The 14,939-nt window shown below is 40.0% G+C and overlaps 1 protein-coding gene across 1 annotated transcript in view; it reads right to left on the bottom strand.

Moving 5' to 3' along the window:
• The window catches only part of dlc1 (DLC1 Rho GTPase activating protein), a 134,084-nt gene extending 126,947 nt beyond the window's left edge, over positions 1 to 7,137 (bottom strand). The window contains exons 1-2 of the mRNA XM_049472219.1: positions 5,671 to 7,137; positions 1,963 to 3,465 (exon numbers count right to left, since the gene is read on the bottom strand). Of these exons, the coding sequence (XP_049328176.1) occupies positions 1,963 to 3,399 (1,437 nt within the window). The 5' untranslated portion in view covers positions 3,400 to 3,465; positions 5,671 to 7,137. The remainder of the gene's footprint in view (positions 1 to 1,962; positions 3,466 to 5,670) is intronic.
• Between the last annotated feature and the right edge of the window lie 7,802 nt (positions 7,138 to 14,939).

The following is a 14,939-nucleotide window of genomic DNA, read 5'->3' as shown; positions in this document are numbered from 1 at the left end:
AAGCATCACAACATCGTATTTGTGATTTCAGAGAAGTCACACTGCCCTCTTGACTGTCCAGATTGTCCACTCTCTCTCTCTCTCTCTCTCTCTCTCTGTTCAGGTCCTTAAATGGCCTTTAGCTTTGCTGTCCAAAAGAAGCAAATCTCCAACATCCCCTAAAGAACTCACACAAATATCCCTGGACTTCACACTGCACAGCGCAGTGACCAGCGCCCGAGCCAACCGCTCACTAACGGACCCTGCTGTACGAATAACAGCATGCCAAGCATGCCTAAACACAGTGTGCCGAGAAACACACACACTCAAAAAGACCAATATATTGATGTACAGCTCTGGAAAAAAATAAGAGAGCACTTAAAAATGATGAGTTTCTTTGATTTAACCAAATTGAAAACCTCTGGAATATAATCAAGAGGAAGATGGATGATCGCAAGCTGAACTACTTTTTTGCACCAGGAGTAAAGCAGCATAAATTTATCCAAAAGCAGTGTGTAAGACTGGCGGAGGAGGAGAACATGATGCCAAGATGCACAAAAAAAAAAACTGTGATTAAAAACCAACCAGGGTTATTCCACCAAATATTGATTTCTGGTCCAATAGAAGTTTTATGCGCTTTTATAATAGATCCCCAGGCCATACATGCGAACGCACTGGATGAAGTCAGTGTTTTCCAGTGGGCACGCCAGCAAGCTGGACATAATGATTTACACACTGCAGCTTCATCAGTGTGTGTGTGTGTGTGTGTGGGGCCTGGTCAACATCTTACCTTGTTGTTGCTGAGTGAATATTGCTTACATATAAACAGATACATACAGTCTGTGTAGTTTAACTTTATCCTGTTGCAATAGAGCTGAATCGATTAATTGACATAATCAAAAACATAGATTATAAAAATTTGTCGACACAGAATGTAAATACAATGAAAAAAATGAAATACAATATCTAAAGTCTCCAAAGATGTTCAGAACACAGTACATTTTCATTTAGAACAGTTTGCAATTAAGGCTTTTTGGCAGCTTTTTTTTTTTTTTTTTTTTAACCAGGTTATGAACGTCTATAGCGTTGTCCAGTTCATGGACAATTACCACCTTGATTAATTGTTTTTTTTGATTAATGATTAATGATTTGATTAATGATGTGATGCGTGTCCAATTGTATTATTTTTTGCAGGGTATTTATACTACACAGACCAGGTGTAGACATTCAGAAGCTCGGCGAGCTCGATCAGCAGAGTCAGGAATGTCCCGTTTGAGTGCATGCTGGCAATTGGAGTCCTTGTTGTGTGAATCAGAGCAGAACGAGTCCAGAGCAGGCAGACTGACAGCGTCAGGACTGATATAATCTAAAATTTGAATCTGAATGCGTGTGCGCACAACATTTTTAATATTGGAAGAATTGCAGTAGATACATTTATTGTTTTACTATTTTAAAATCCGCCTGTTAAAAAAGATCATTGTGTGTCACTGACCCACCTTTTTCACTATTTCACCCCAAAAAATAAAAAATATATTCCCACATTAAACTTTGTTCAAATACTAGTTGTCATGGTAACACAAAATGTGTGATGCTCTGTGAGTTCTCTATTATAATTCACGCAAAACGAGAGCAAGGCCAAGCTGGGTCAAGAAGAAAAATATTGACTTTATAATCCTGTTTTTTATAGAGATGATAAGATGGTGAGCACTGAAAAAGGAGATTTGCCCACGAGCGACATTTTACCAACATGTTTTATCAATACAGTTCTAATAAAGTAAGCAATACTTCAGAGCATTGGGTGTTTATGGAAGTGTAAAAAATATAATGTGTTCTTAAAAAAATATATATTGTTACACAGAAGTTTAAACAACTATGATATTAACTTGATATTAACCCACCTAAGAAACCCAGAACTTTGTTGCAGCCTAAAAACTCAACTTTTCGGGAATTAAACAATTACAGAATGAAAGTACTGTATCTTACCTTCCTGGTGCGTAGTCTCACCGAGGGTTCCTGAGGTTTTGACTCTCTTTCTAACCCATCGTTTCCATCAAGAACTGTATCATTACCAATCCTGGGTCCATTGGATTGAGAGGTATATGTGGAACGTTCCGGTAAAGACTCAGTGGAGGTCTCTGAAGATTCAACGACCTTGTTTTGACAGTTTTCCAGAGATTCCTGTTCAGGTACTGGTCCAGAAGAATCATTCTGTTGCATTTCCCTTAGCTCTTCCTTTGGATCTTTGGAGTCCACTAATGTTGTAGGTGTAGAACAATTAGACTTCTCGATCACCATCACCTGATCAACTGATTTCTCTACAGAATCAACCACGGACACCTCATGGATTGTATCCAGTTTGGAGACTCTGGCGCCATTTTCTGGTAGACCTGTAGAAGAAGACTCAAGCTCAGTCGAAATGTTGAGGTTTGGAGTGGGCAAAACCTCACCAACACTGATGACATCGTTATATTGAGTGATAGTTGCTGTAGAGTTTTGTTGGATGTCGGGATTTGGAACTTTTGCAGAATCTCCGATCTGAGAGTTTGTGATCTCTCCAGTAGTGTCCACATTTGCAATTACATCATTGATCTTTTGTTCTTTGGTTTGCTCCTTTGCTTCACATTGGTTGAAATCAAAATCTGGTTCTTTAGATGTCACCTTGGCTAAGACCGTTTCTTTGACGTGTCCATTCACAAGCTGGTCAGCTATAGGACCATCGACAGGTTTCCCTCCATCTTCCAGTTGGGACAACCCAATGTTTGGTTGACTTTGTGTCGAATCGATCATATCTTCTTGTTTTAATGTCACCTCAGTACAGTCTTCTTCTTCTTTTTCTTCTTCTTCTTCTTTTTCTTCTTTAGAGCAATTGCTGTGGAAGGTCTCAGCAGTTGCAGTAACTTCAAGTCTCTCAGGGTTGTCTTGTAGAACTTTTGCAGAATGTTCCGAGAAAGAGGAGGTAGTATCAGCAGCAGTTTCTTCATCCTCCTTGTTACCGTTTCTGAAGTCTTCATTAGAAACACCAATGGACTGGTTATTGTCTTTGTCCTTTTCAGTCATTGTCCTTTGGACCAGATCATCAGTCCGAGGGGAATAACCTGACTTTCCTTCAAAACTAGAGGTTTCTACATCCTTAAATCCATCAGATAATGCCTTGTCCCTCCTAGAATCAATCAAATCAAGACCCTCATCACTTTCATCTTTCTCCCCACCAACTCCAACTCCAATCCCTGACCGGTGGTGACGGCGGCGGCATTCCGGCATCGATGCACACCTCGGCCTCCGGCTCCTTACTGCGGGCGAGCCGTTGCCTTCAACGATGCCATGGCTGCAGACTAGGTCAAGGTCGTCGTAGCTGTACTGGGTTTTTGAGCGCGGGGTTACGTGATCCTCCCAGCTCCTCTTGCTCAGGGCTACAGGCATGGCCGGCGACCTCTGCTATCCCATAGAGCCCTGCTTTATCCACCCACACAAAGCACTAAAGCAGACCTACAAGAGAGAGGAAAAAGGGGAAGAAGTGCAAGAAGAAAAAGAATAAGAAGAAAGATAATATTTTTTTGCAAGATTATTTCCGCTAACTCCCACGTGTAGGGGGTTAACGGTTTTAACAGATGTCAGATGTGAACGTACTGCCTTAAAATCATGGGCGAAACATTGGCAGACACTTAATCATCCCCATTATCATGTGGTGGTCATCAACAGCTATTCAGAATGAACCACAGCAGCATTCTGCAGTTCAGCTCTGACCTAGTTAGTTAGTTTCTGATACTTGCTTTTAAAATGATGTAGGGTCCACCCATTATCTATTATCTAAACTATCTATACACTACCCAGTACCTTAGAGGAACTAGAAAGAACTTGGATGTACTCCAAAATGTTGTTTGAAATGAACTTAATTGGGATAACATTATCAAATAAGACCTACAGCTCTGGTAAAAAAAAAAGTTTTAAAAACCTTTGGAATATAATCAAGAGGAAGATGGATGATCACAAGCCATCAAACCTGAAAAGCTGAACTGCTTGAATTTTTTGCACCAGCAGTAAAGGCATGAATTTATCCAAAAGCAGTGTGTAAGACTGGTGGAGGAGAACATGATGCCAAGACGCATGAAAACTGTGATTAAAAACCAGGGGATAAATTAGATAGGGGATAAATCTGAGAAACTAATTCAGAAACTAAAGTGGGATCTTCATTTTTTCCAGAGCTGTATATATATATATAAAAAAATATTTTCTGGACTAAAGATTTTCAGTTGGCACAATTGTTGCTGCTTTTTTGCTGAAATCACAAAAACTTGCTTAGAAATGTTGAGTTTTCCCAACTTTTTCTTTTTTCAGTGTTCAATGAGATTCTGTCAGCCTATACCATCAAAAAAAGTAGTCTAGATACAATCTAGATATAACACAATTCTGATTTGGGCTGGTAAAACATTTCCTTATATACAATCGAGCAATTCTGACATAATTATTACAATTACTGCAGTGACTGCTGTTAGAAATCACAATATGTTTGTTTATTCTAGACCTAGTCAATGCAACAATTGTAAAAAAAAAAAAATCACATCATTGTGTGAATGTAGCATTCAGCATTTAGATCACCATTTATTCAGACAAGCATTTCAGCAGAAAGGAACTCCACCCCTCAAAAGTAAGTAAAGTTGGACCACTCTCTACCCTCTGGGTTAATCAGCCAGGCTTGGCTGCCAAACGAGATCCACCCCCTGGGTAAAATTAGCCGGAAAAGGTTTGGAAAGTTCTAAAAATGGAAAGAAGTGGGGTAATAAACGACAAAGAACCCAGTTCTACACTGTGGCAACAGCAGGAGCTTTTGATGGGTTTGACATCCCTATGAACTTGGCGGTTAGCGGCTACCGCACAGATGATTTTTTGTGTCGTCTCTGTGAAGTTAGCGGTTAGCGGCTAGCTCAAAGATGTCTTGACGTCTGTGTGAAGTAAGTGGTTAGTTTCCTCAACAAGGAACATCTGGTCTTCTGGTCAGGCGCATGAGGGAAAGCACATGCTCTGTTTCCTTTGGCTATTTGCTATTTGCTAATGTCAAATCTAACAAATCTAACTATCAGGTAGAGACAGAAAAAGAATGAATGAAACGAGAGGTAAAGAACGTTTCAGGGCTAAGAACTGTGTAGCTGTGGAGCTTGTACTTAATGCAGTTTCTTATATTATACCAAATTGAAAAGCTCTAGAATATAATCAAGAGGAAGACTGATTATCACAAGCCATCAAACCAAACTGAACTGCTTGATTTTTTTTTGCACCAGAAGTGGCATTAAGTCATCCAAAAGCAGTGTGTAAGACTGGTGAGGAGAACATGATGCATGAAAACTGTGATTAAAAACCAGGGTTATTCCACCAAATATTGATTTCTGAACCCTTAAAACTTTATAAATATGAACTTGTTTTCTTTTTGTATATTTGGTAATTTTCTGCAAATAAATTCTCTAAATGATATCTAGATGATATTTTTACTTGGAATTTGGGAGAAATATCTATAAATAGCAAAATCAGAGAAGCTGATATAGAAACTGAAGTGATCTCTTAATTTATTTTTATCCAGAGGTGTGTAATAAATTACACATAACTGCAGCTGTTCCTGTTTAAAATGCGATTTTTTTCTAAGCAGTATTATGTAAAAATCATAAGACAGTCCAGAAGGTTATCAAAAATAATCCATACCTTTCCTCTGGTCTCCTTTTCTATTCACTTCTGTTCTGTTCTTTTCTTCGTGTGGCTGTGTGTCACTGTCAGCTGGCTGGCGATGCCCGGTCGAGGCGATGTCACGACCTGTTACCCACAGTTCTCGCCGGGTGGTGATCTCACTCCCCTGACACTGCCCAGTCCTGGGGTCATCCGGGTTACTGAGGTCACATGTCACCAGGGGCTACTGGTGGGACAGCTCTCCACGACTGCATCACTGACCAGCAAGATAGTCAAGAAACAAAAACACTAGGACTCCTAGAAGACCAGTGCCGCCAAGAGAGACAATCGTCAAGATTAGAATTGACCAAGAAAAAACAAGAAAACAATTTATCCTCTAAGTGTGAAGCATCAGAGCTGAGCATCCAGCTTGACTCTCTTCAAGGGCTTAAGATCCTCCTAGCAGTTGAAGTTGAAGTAAACATAGCTTTCAACAACTGCATCAACTGTGACTATCCCGCATCTTTGAAAGAAGGCTCTCTCGTGATGCTTTAGGATCCGTTATCCTCATCATTGATTCCCCAAATTTAGCCCCCATGCATCTGCAGAAGCTTTCTCTAGTGTTGTTCACAGAAATTTAGAAACCTTTGAAAGCTTCCGAGTGACAGGGAGTGCCAAGAATCGAATGTATCGACCGACAAGAAAAATCAGCAATGCCGAGCTCCCTTCAGGGTGACACTTTCAAAATGTTCAAAATGTACCTCCTTATGTCGCTTCCAGAAAACTGTCCATGACTGCTTAGGAAGCAGTCTTGGTATAATTTTGGGTCAGTCCCTAAAGCTGTCACCAGAGGACTTATACTTGGTCCAATCTTCTTCTTCTTGTTCCAGAACCATTCAATACACAGTTATTCAAAGGTAGATCCACGTGTAGTCCTTTCGATCCCCTGCGTCTCCAGATTCGTACCAGGCTGCTCGGTGTCTCAATCGCACAGAGCCTTCTCAGGCTCAGCCAGGCCGTGGCAAGTGGGGAAAAGTGGGGAAGAGTGAATGAAGGCGCCGGGTGGTGGGAGAGCCTGCAGCCTGAAGCTCATCTTGATCGCATTAGCGGGTTTTAGCTGACGCAGAGTGCTCGTGCCGGCGGGACATGACTGCTCTCTTTCTCTGCGATTCCATGTGCTCCTGACACTTTCCGAGACTGATTCATCCCCTTCTTTACCCCCCTCCCATCTCTTTCTCTCCCTCTCTCTCTCTGTCTCTCTCTGTCTTAACTTCTTTCACTGTCTGTTTATTCTCTCTACTTTCTACTCTCTGTCCTCCCACAACTTTCTCAGAGAGTTCAATACTTCCTCTGGAGCGACACTCACACTCTTCTATTCTTCCTCCTTCTCTCTCTCTCTCTCTCTCTCTCTCTCTCTCTTTTTCTCTCTTTTTCAGTATGGCTTTGACGTCTGCAAGTTACCCGTGCTTGGAAAGAGCTTTCTCCAGTTGGTTTTGATTAGACGCAGGCAGGCTGCCACAAAAAAAAAAGGTCCGTGACTCAAGGCCAAGTTAGCCTGCCGTAATGCTTTTGGCTTCCCTTTCTGACCCTCTGCTTTTTTGAGGGGAGGTTTTTTTATCTCCGCCTCTCAAAACGGTCAACCCTGTAACTGTACAAGCATCCTTGCACAAACACCCAAAAATGAAAGGGAGTGGACAAAAAAAAAGACATCAAGTCGGCGAAAGGTTCAAACGGCGCGACTTGGTTTCGCAGACATTCCTCGCCGAATGTGCCACCCGTAGGAAAACAGACGACTCATTGGTCGCTGGCTCTTGAAGGACATTTCTTGCACATCTGGGTAAGGAGGCCCTTCAGAATCTCTGGAACAGTGACTCAACTGTGTCTTTAGGCCTCGGCTAAGGAAAACAAGTCCTAGTGCGTTTCTCTCTGTGTGTAGCCCATTCATTCCCTAATATAGACATAGTGTTTGACAGCTAAGCACTCTCTCTTTCTCTCTCTCTCTCTTTCTCTCTCTTGCACAGTCACACTCTCCCTCTTGCTGTGTTTTAAAGGCGCAGAACCTGCGGCTGCTCGTCTGAAGCTAATTCACCCTGAAGGAAGAGTGACAGGGAAGACACTCCAGAAATCTGCCTTCTGTCTAAGGCATCTAACGGACTGACGTGGAAGACGAAGCGGCTAGAAGCGACTAGAAATGACTAGAAGGGATTAAAACCTGTCTAATGCCTCTTCCGCTCGCTCGTTCCCTGTCCGCTACGTCTGAACATGTTGTTGTCTCGCTGCCTCTAAGCACAGGATATTTGTGATACGTGACTCCTGCGATGACAGACCAGCCTGACAACACTTCATAACCTTCTCACAACCCTCAAGACGGTAGTACCTGGTAGTCAAAACAATGGCATCAGTTTTTCCCGGTAACAGGGATAGCAGGACCGAATCTTTTCTAAATCCACCATAACCAAACACATGCTGAGCTCACAATCCCCGTTAAAACCTCCAGCTGGGAGCCGCTGTATGTGTGTTTATGCATGTCCCGGGTGGGGTGGTGTCTCTGAGGGATCTCTGAGGGGCTACCCGTGGGAAAAGTGCACTATCCTGTGCACTATTTCTGACTGATATAGACTGCTTCCTTCAACAACATACACACATGCTCTATCTCTCGAGGGACATCAGGGGTCAACAATGCCGCCAAAGCGTAGCAGTGATGTAAATACATGGTTTAAGATCTTTTCCCAGCTCCAGCTTCAGCTCCAGACACCCCGGCATAGCTTTGTGGTTCTCTCACCATGCAGCGCACACAACGCCAGCCGTGGCGATAAGCTAATCCGCCAAATCAGATAAGAGCAGCACAAAGTCTCGTTTACCTAAAGATTCTGGGCACGAAGCTGAAGCTAAAGCGGCATAAGAATGCATCCAGCGCATCGTGACCTACTGTCTGCATCCAAATGTTTGTGGACAGGCCTTCTAAGAAATGCTTTCAGCTACTTTCAGATCCAGGTGTTGCTGAAACACATGTGCAGATGTGATACGAATGCACATACACACATATACAGTGCCAGAAAAAACGAAATATTCAATTTAATGCATTAGCCCTTTCTGAACTGAATTTTGTGACAGTGAAGAAAAATATAAACACGAATAATCCTGTTTTCTGTCTGTAGTGCACACAAAGGAAGACTCTGTACCACTTTAAAATAAGACTACCTTTATAAAGGGTTTCTAAATGGTTTACAGTTAGTTTATTAATGGTAAATCCCTTAAAAATCATTAATAATCAGTTATTAATAACACACGTAGAAAGGGCAACAATGTTGTTTGCCAAATAGTGAACCCACAGCCATCTATATTGTTGTCCTTTCTACGTATGTGTTATAACTGATTATTAATGATATTTTTAAGGCATTTACAACCTAATTAATAACTATTAATAAACTAATTGTAAACCATTTAGAAACCCTTTATAAAGGTAGTCTTATTTTAAAGTGGTACCAAAGACTCTAACCCTATAATGTAAAATCTATATTGACATTAAATCCAATTAACTAAAATAAACCACTGTTTTCTACGTCTACGGTCTATTATGTCTATTTCATTTTTTTTTTATTGGCTCTAGTGCTGTTTTTTTTTTCAGTACAGTGTGCAGGGCTAAGTTATAATTTCAATGGCTCATTTATAGTATATTCAGATTAAAACGCACTGTCTGAAAGTTGGGTCTGATTGTTTGGTATACATTATTCTGTCTTCTCACTTAATTATCCAAAAAAGGAATTTATTTATTTATTTTTTTTTAGCTATTTTTGCCGAAATATTTTTGGTTGCCAAGTTTTCAGTGCATCCCTATCACAGACAATTGTATTAAATCCACTGATTTAAATGATTGAAAATAAGATAGTTCATGATGAAAAAGACGTTTACCTAATCTGAACATACTTTTAATACTTTTAAGTATACTTCCTTTTCATAAGGGTGAGGCAAGTGAGACGTGCAGTTCTTTAGATTCTTTAGTTGTTCTGGTTTTTTTATGACCTCCTGGATGAGTAGTTCATGCCCTTTTGGAGTAACTTTAGTCAGTCGGCCACTCCTGGTAGAGTTCAACAGTGTTCCATGTCTTCTTTACTTGTGAATAATTGGTCTTACTGTGGTCTTCTGGAGTCCCAAAGCCTTTGAGCTGACTTTGTAACCTTTTTCCAGAATGATAATGTCAACGTTTTTACATTTCTTCAGATTTGGGGCGTAACGTGATGCTTTTTGAGATCTTTAAGCCGCTTCTTTTTGTCAGACAGGTTTTATTTAAGTGATTTCTTGATTCTACAACTCTAGTATAAATCTGCAAGGGGCTTTAAAAATACTTTTTCATGGCACTGTACTGTATATCTACAGTATCTTTTGTAGTCCCTGTAGAGAAGTATTGCCAATAGAATAGGACCCTCTGGAGCAGATAAAGCTCCAAATACAAAGCTCCTTCATTCTCCTGATCAACATCCTGACCTCACTAAAACTAATTCCACAGAATACAATCGAATATACTTAGCAATGCTCAAAATTCAATTAAAAAAAGCCTTTTTTTAGAGGTAGTGTTTGTTATGGGTGAGCTGCTGCTGTGATTGACTCCGTGATTCATTGCTTCTGACAGAGCGATCAGTTCTCTCGTTGGCTTCCGGGTTCCACCACGCCGATTGAAAACGTGACTTTTTCTTTTTCTCTAAATTAATAAAAAAAAAAATCAGCTTTGATTAAATCTCCCCGTCCTGCTTGGGTAATTACATTTTTAATGGGAATTTAAATGGAGCTAAACTTGTACCCCTGCTGGAATGTTTCCTATTATGGGAATTAAATTTGACATTTTTGCTTTTTTAATTTGCGTGTGTTTTTTTTTTTTATAATTATTATTACTATTATTATTTTTATGTTTTCCTTCATCCCCCCTCCTCCTCCTCCTCCTCCTCCTCCTCCACTCGTTATCTTTATTTAGTTGATTGTCGTTTTTTTTTTTATGTACGCACGTAATTCCTGATTATCCGTCGGAATTAGGTCCTGTGTTTTTTTTTTGTTTTTTTTTCTTTGTGTTCTTTGCATATTGAATTAAACTCATTTTTGCATTGAATATTTCATTTGCGTGACTCTAATAGGCTTTTCTCTCCCTGACCTTGATCTCGCCGCTTCTCATTTATCAGAAAGGCAATTTACAGCAGCTCCGATTAGCGGCTAATCTTTTCCTATTCGGGCGTATTAACTGTGACACGGCGTCGGAGAGCTCTAACGGATCGGGGGGGTTTTCCGCAGTTGTTTCAGGGTCCATTTTTCATGATCTTCTTGGTTTGTTCTCTGAAGGAAACGCCGAGGTCGTCTGGCGTTTGAGATGGAGTCGTAGAGCTTTTTGCTCAGATGATCCAGCCGATGATGAATGGGCCTCCTTTATTCCGACTGTGCCGAGCCGCTGAGCCGAGTGTGTCGTACAGGTAGAGGAACGCTCCTGGAATGATCTTTGTCCCGTTCCTCGTTCATCTTCCGCTCAGCACGCTCTGCTTCCGCTAGTTCTCCCATAATTAGGAAGAAGCGGGGGGAGGGGGTCGCTGAAGTTCTCACGCAGAAGTTGGAGCAGATGTTATAAGCTATGAGCATAAGGTGAAAGACCTTGATTTCCTGTGACGATATGCTGCATCACTTACTGACCACTTAGAGACACCTACTGTAGCGCTATAAAATCCCTACCAATCAGGTATTGATGAGCAGCAAAGTCACTGAAGCTGAAGTACAGCACTATTGAGCATTAGCATTGGTCGCTAACTACGCTAACTAGCCCTTTTGTCGTTTGTCAGCTTCCAGAAACACATTTAAGGTTCCTCAGTCTAGCGCTATCAGGCGCCATTTACATCCCGCTAGCACTGTAGTTAGCGGCTAACGCTAATGCTGCTGCACCCAGCCTTAGTGCTGGAGAAACTTCACTCAGCTGAAAACTCACCCTTATAGAAAATATTGGAAGTCTAAGCTTACCGTAAATAAATGGAAGTGCTTTACTCACCCAAATAAACAGTTTTCCAGAGAAAAATCTGTGTAGATTAACGTTTCGTCACGAGAACACACCAGAACTAAACGCACACGAAAACTAGCGATGCCGCACCAGAGAATCTCTACAGAGGAGAATACGCACTTAAAGTGAGTCCAACATGAACGGGTTCATACGAAGCAACTGAGCAAAATCAGAGTTTATAAATGTCTGATCAGTTTTGTATTGAAATATGTACTTATGTCCTTGACTTTTTTTGTTTTTTGTTTTTTTGACATCTTTTTTTTATGTTGAACTCCGATTATAAACCTTTTAAACATGCTCTTCCTGTATCGCCAGGATCTGCCCGCCAACCAATCAGCTCACAGTAGCAGTAATGCTAGTGCTTTACAGTGTAAAACCTGTTTTCTTTAGATGAACTGGAATATACAGAAACGTTTTTTTTTTAGTTTTTTAATTAAAATACATTATTCTACTTTCTAAAATTAAAGAAATGTTCAGAACAAGTAGTTCATAATTATTTTTAATTTAAAGTTTTTTTTTTTTAGCTTTAAGCTCCATTCACCCCTATTCATAGAGGACTCACTCGTGAGCTCCCTCTAGTGTAACTCCTTGATATAACAGGGGTAAGGGTAGGGGGTTTAGCCTCTCTATAAACAGCTCTGGTGAGTTTTGGACCCGTGGTTCTCTCTTTCTGTGATCTCATTGGCTTTAGGTAGCCGCTGTTCCTGACTCCTAGTCGCCGACTGAGCCAGATATTAAACATGTTGAATATGTTCACACTACGTGACAGCGCGAGCGTCGAGTGATCCCCGATTTTCCTCTGAGCATAGTTTTTGTCGGCGATGAACGAAAAACTGTCGGCAACTAAAATAAAAATCAGCAACTAATTTAAAGCATTACTCTTCGTTTTTAGTTGCTACAGTTTTTTAACCAATCAAAGCTTTTTAAAATGGCCTCTGCGTGACCTTCTACTGATTTTGAGAAGGGTGTAGTAATGAATCTATTAGCAAAGTCATAGGACAATCTAACCAATCAGATTCATGATTTTCACTCTGGGGGCGGGGCCATGGCTGCCTAACCCCTTCTCAGCAGCGTTCTAATGAAGGTGCTGCGCTACGGTTAGCCGTAAAACAGCGCTCATGCTGGATTAGTTCAATAGTTAGAGAACTATCATAGAATTGCGACTGTAAATAAGACAGATATTGTGTCATATTAAATTAAATAGCCTTTTTAAAGGCTGTCCTTCAATGTGAAACTAATTCACAATAATAGGCCGCCTGACTGGTGAGTTTTTGTGTGTACCTAATGTTTTGGCTGCCCTGGCGTACTGTAGACATACAAATGAGCGATATTTGTTGAACGGTTGTACTTGTAGGAAATTTAAGCATTGATTTTTGGGTTTATTGTATACTTTAGTGGTTTGTAGCTGTTGTATTTGTGGGCTGTTGATTTGTATTAAGTTCATATAACATATTAGTCAAGACAGAGAATCTGTAGTTATTGTAATATTTGTCTATGTGTCGGTCTGCCGTTGGGGGGGGGGGTGGGGGATGGGGGCGTATGGGGGGGTGGTTGCAGAAGGGGTACCCACTATATTCACTACACGACACCATTGTTCCTTACTAGTGTCACTTAAAAATGCGCCTTGTAATCTGGTGCGCCTTATATTGCGAAAAATACGGTACTTGTGCTTCCAATCGCTAAACATCTAGATGATGTACAGTACAACTCAAACTCTACACAAGCTCGATGGAGCCACAAGGCTCTATGGACTTCCTCCACACAGCCAAAACATCTGCACATTAATGTACAGCCCCAACTTATGGTCTATGGTCTTTTTTTTCCAATAATAATCTGTACACTGGCCAAGGAGGGGGCCACTTCCTTCAGGACCCTCGATGAGCTGCTCTCAGGGCAGAGGGCTGAACTGTGAGGAAGTCTGGAGAAGTCATGAATGGGTCGTTTCTGAAACCCGTGAGATGTGTGACCAGCTATGATGAACAAGCGCAGAGGAAGTGGCCCAGACCTAAATGGCTGTGTTTACAGTAGAGTGACATTATAGAGTGATTGTGTATTAGTGTGTGTGTGTGTGTGTATTAGTGTGTGTATAAGTGTGTGTGTGTGCTCCACAGGGATTCTTGACATTTAAGATTTGAAAGGCGGATTGGAAAAAGGGTTTAATGCTTTTCACAGAGATTTGAGATGTTGTGATTCTTATATTTACAGATTTAGTGCAAATTTATCACTACTTATTTCATACCACCAGTTTTGAGAAACATGTAAAAAAAGTATATTACATAACCAAAAAATTCTAAGGTTTGTAAACAGAATATTAAATATTGAATAGAGAGTTAAATTTTCTGTTTTGTGTTTTATTATTTTCATAAGAAACTTGGGTGCCACTTTAAAATAAGGCTCCTTTATAAAGGGTTAATAAAGAAGCATATTTATGGTCATAAATAACAAAATAATATATTATATACACATTAAAAACATTAATAAGCACTTAAAACACATAAATAAAAGGAACAAGAGTGAAAATGTATATATATATATATATATATTTTAACATATCTAATAAAATAATATAGAAAGCCAGTTTAGTCATTTAATGTTTTATAGCTAAAAAAAATAATAAAGTTATTAACAAAAATCTTAAGATCTGAGGTTTAACAGTATAAATGAATGTGGAATCACTATTTGGTACACAGCAGGCCACTGTTGCCCTTTCTATTCATTTGTTGTAACTGCTTATTAATGGTTTATAACCTAATTAATAACCTTTAATAAACTATTTAAAGTGGTAAAAGTGGTACTGAAACCTTTTTTTTTTTTTTTTTTACAGATACGCATCTCTCACTCTTCTCTTTTTAATTTGAGAACTTTCTCGCTTTTAGTTTTGAGTCTGTTTTAATGGGTAAGTGAGTGAGTACTAGTCGGTAATTGGCTGCTGAAAAAATAAACCCCGCCCATTAAGGACATTCCATTCGCTCACGTCAGCTATTAAAAGCCCGCGACTTGTGGCTCGTGGAAGGAGAACCGTCAAAGTTCGGGTTCATGGACAGGTCGGCAGAACATTTTGTTTTTTTAAGCCTAATTTTAAAATTCTTTATATCAATAATAATCCTCTCATTTTCAAATTTAAATGTCTTGGTTATGGATTATACTTTTGGTTCTCAAAACATTTGACCTATACAGTTGACTACTGACTATTTTTCACTTGTTTTAGGAAAGTTTTGACATTTTTTCACAGTTTTCAACGTAATTGCTGGGAAACGTTATGTTAGAAACGTAAAAAAAA

Source organism: Astyanax mexicanus, chromosome 25 (assembly GCF_023375975.1).
Source record: "Astyanax mexicanus isolate ESR-SI-001 chromosome 25, AstMex3_surface, whole genome shotgun sequence".
In the NCBI taxonomy this organism is placed as follows: Eukaryota; Metazoa; Chordata; class Actinopteri; order Characiformes; family Acestrorhamphidae; genus Astyanax; species Astyanax mexicanus.
Note: the sequence above shows the minus strand (reverse complement) of the source record. Positions and strands in the feature narration are given on the sequence as shown.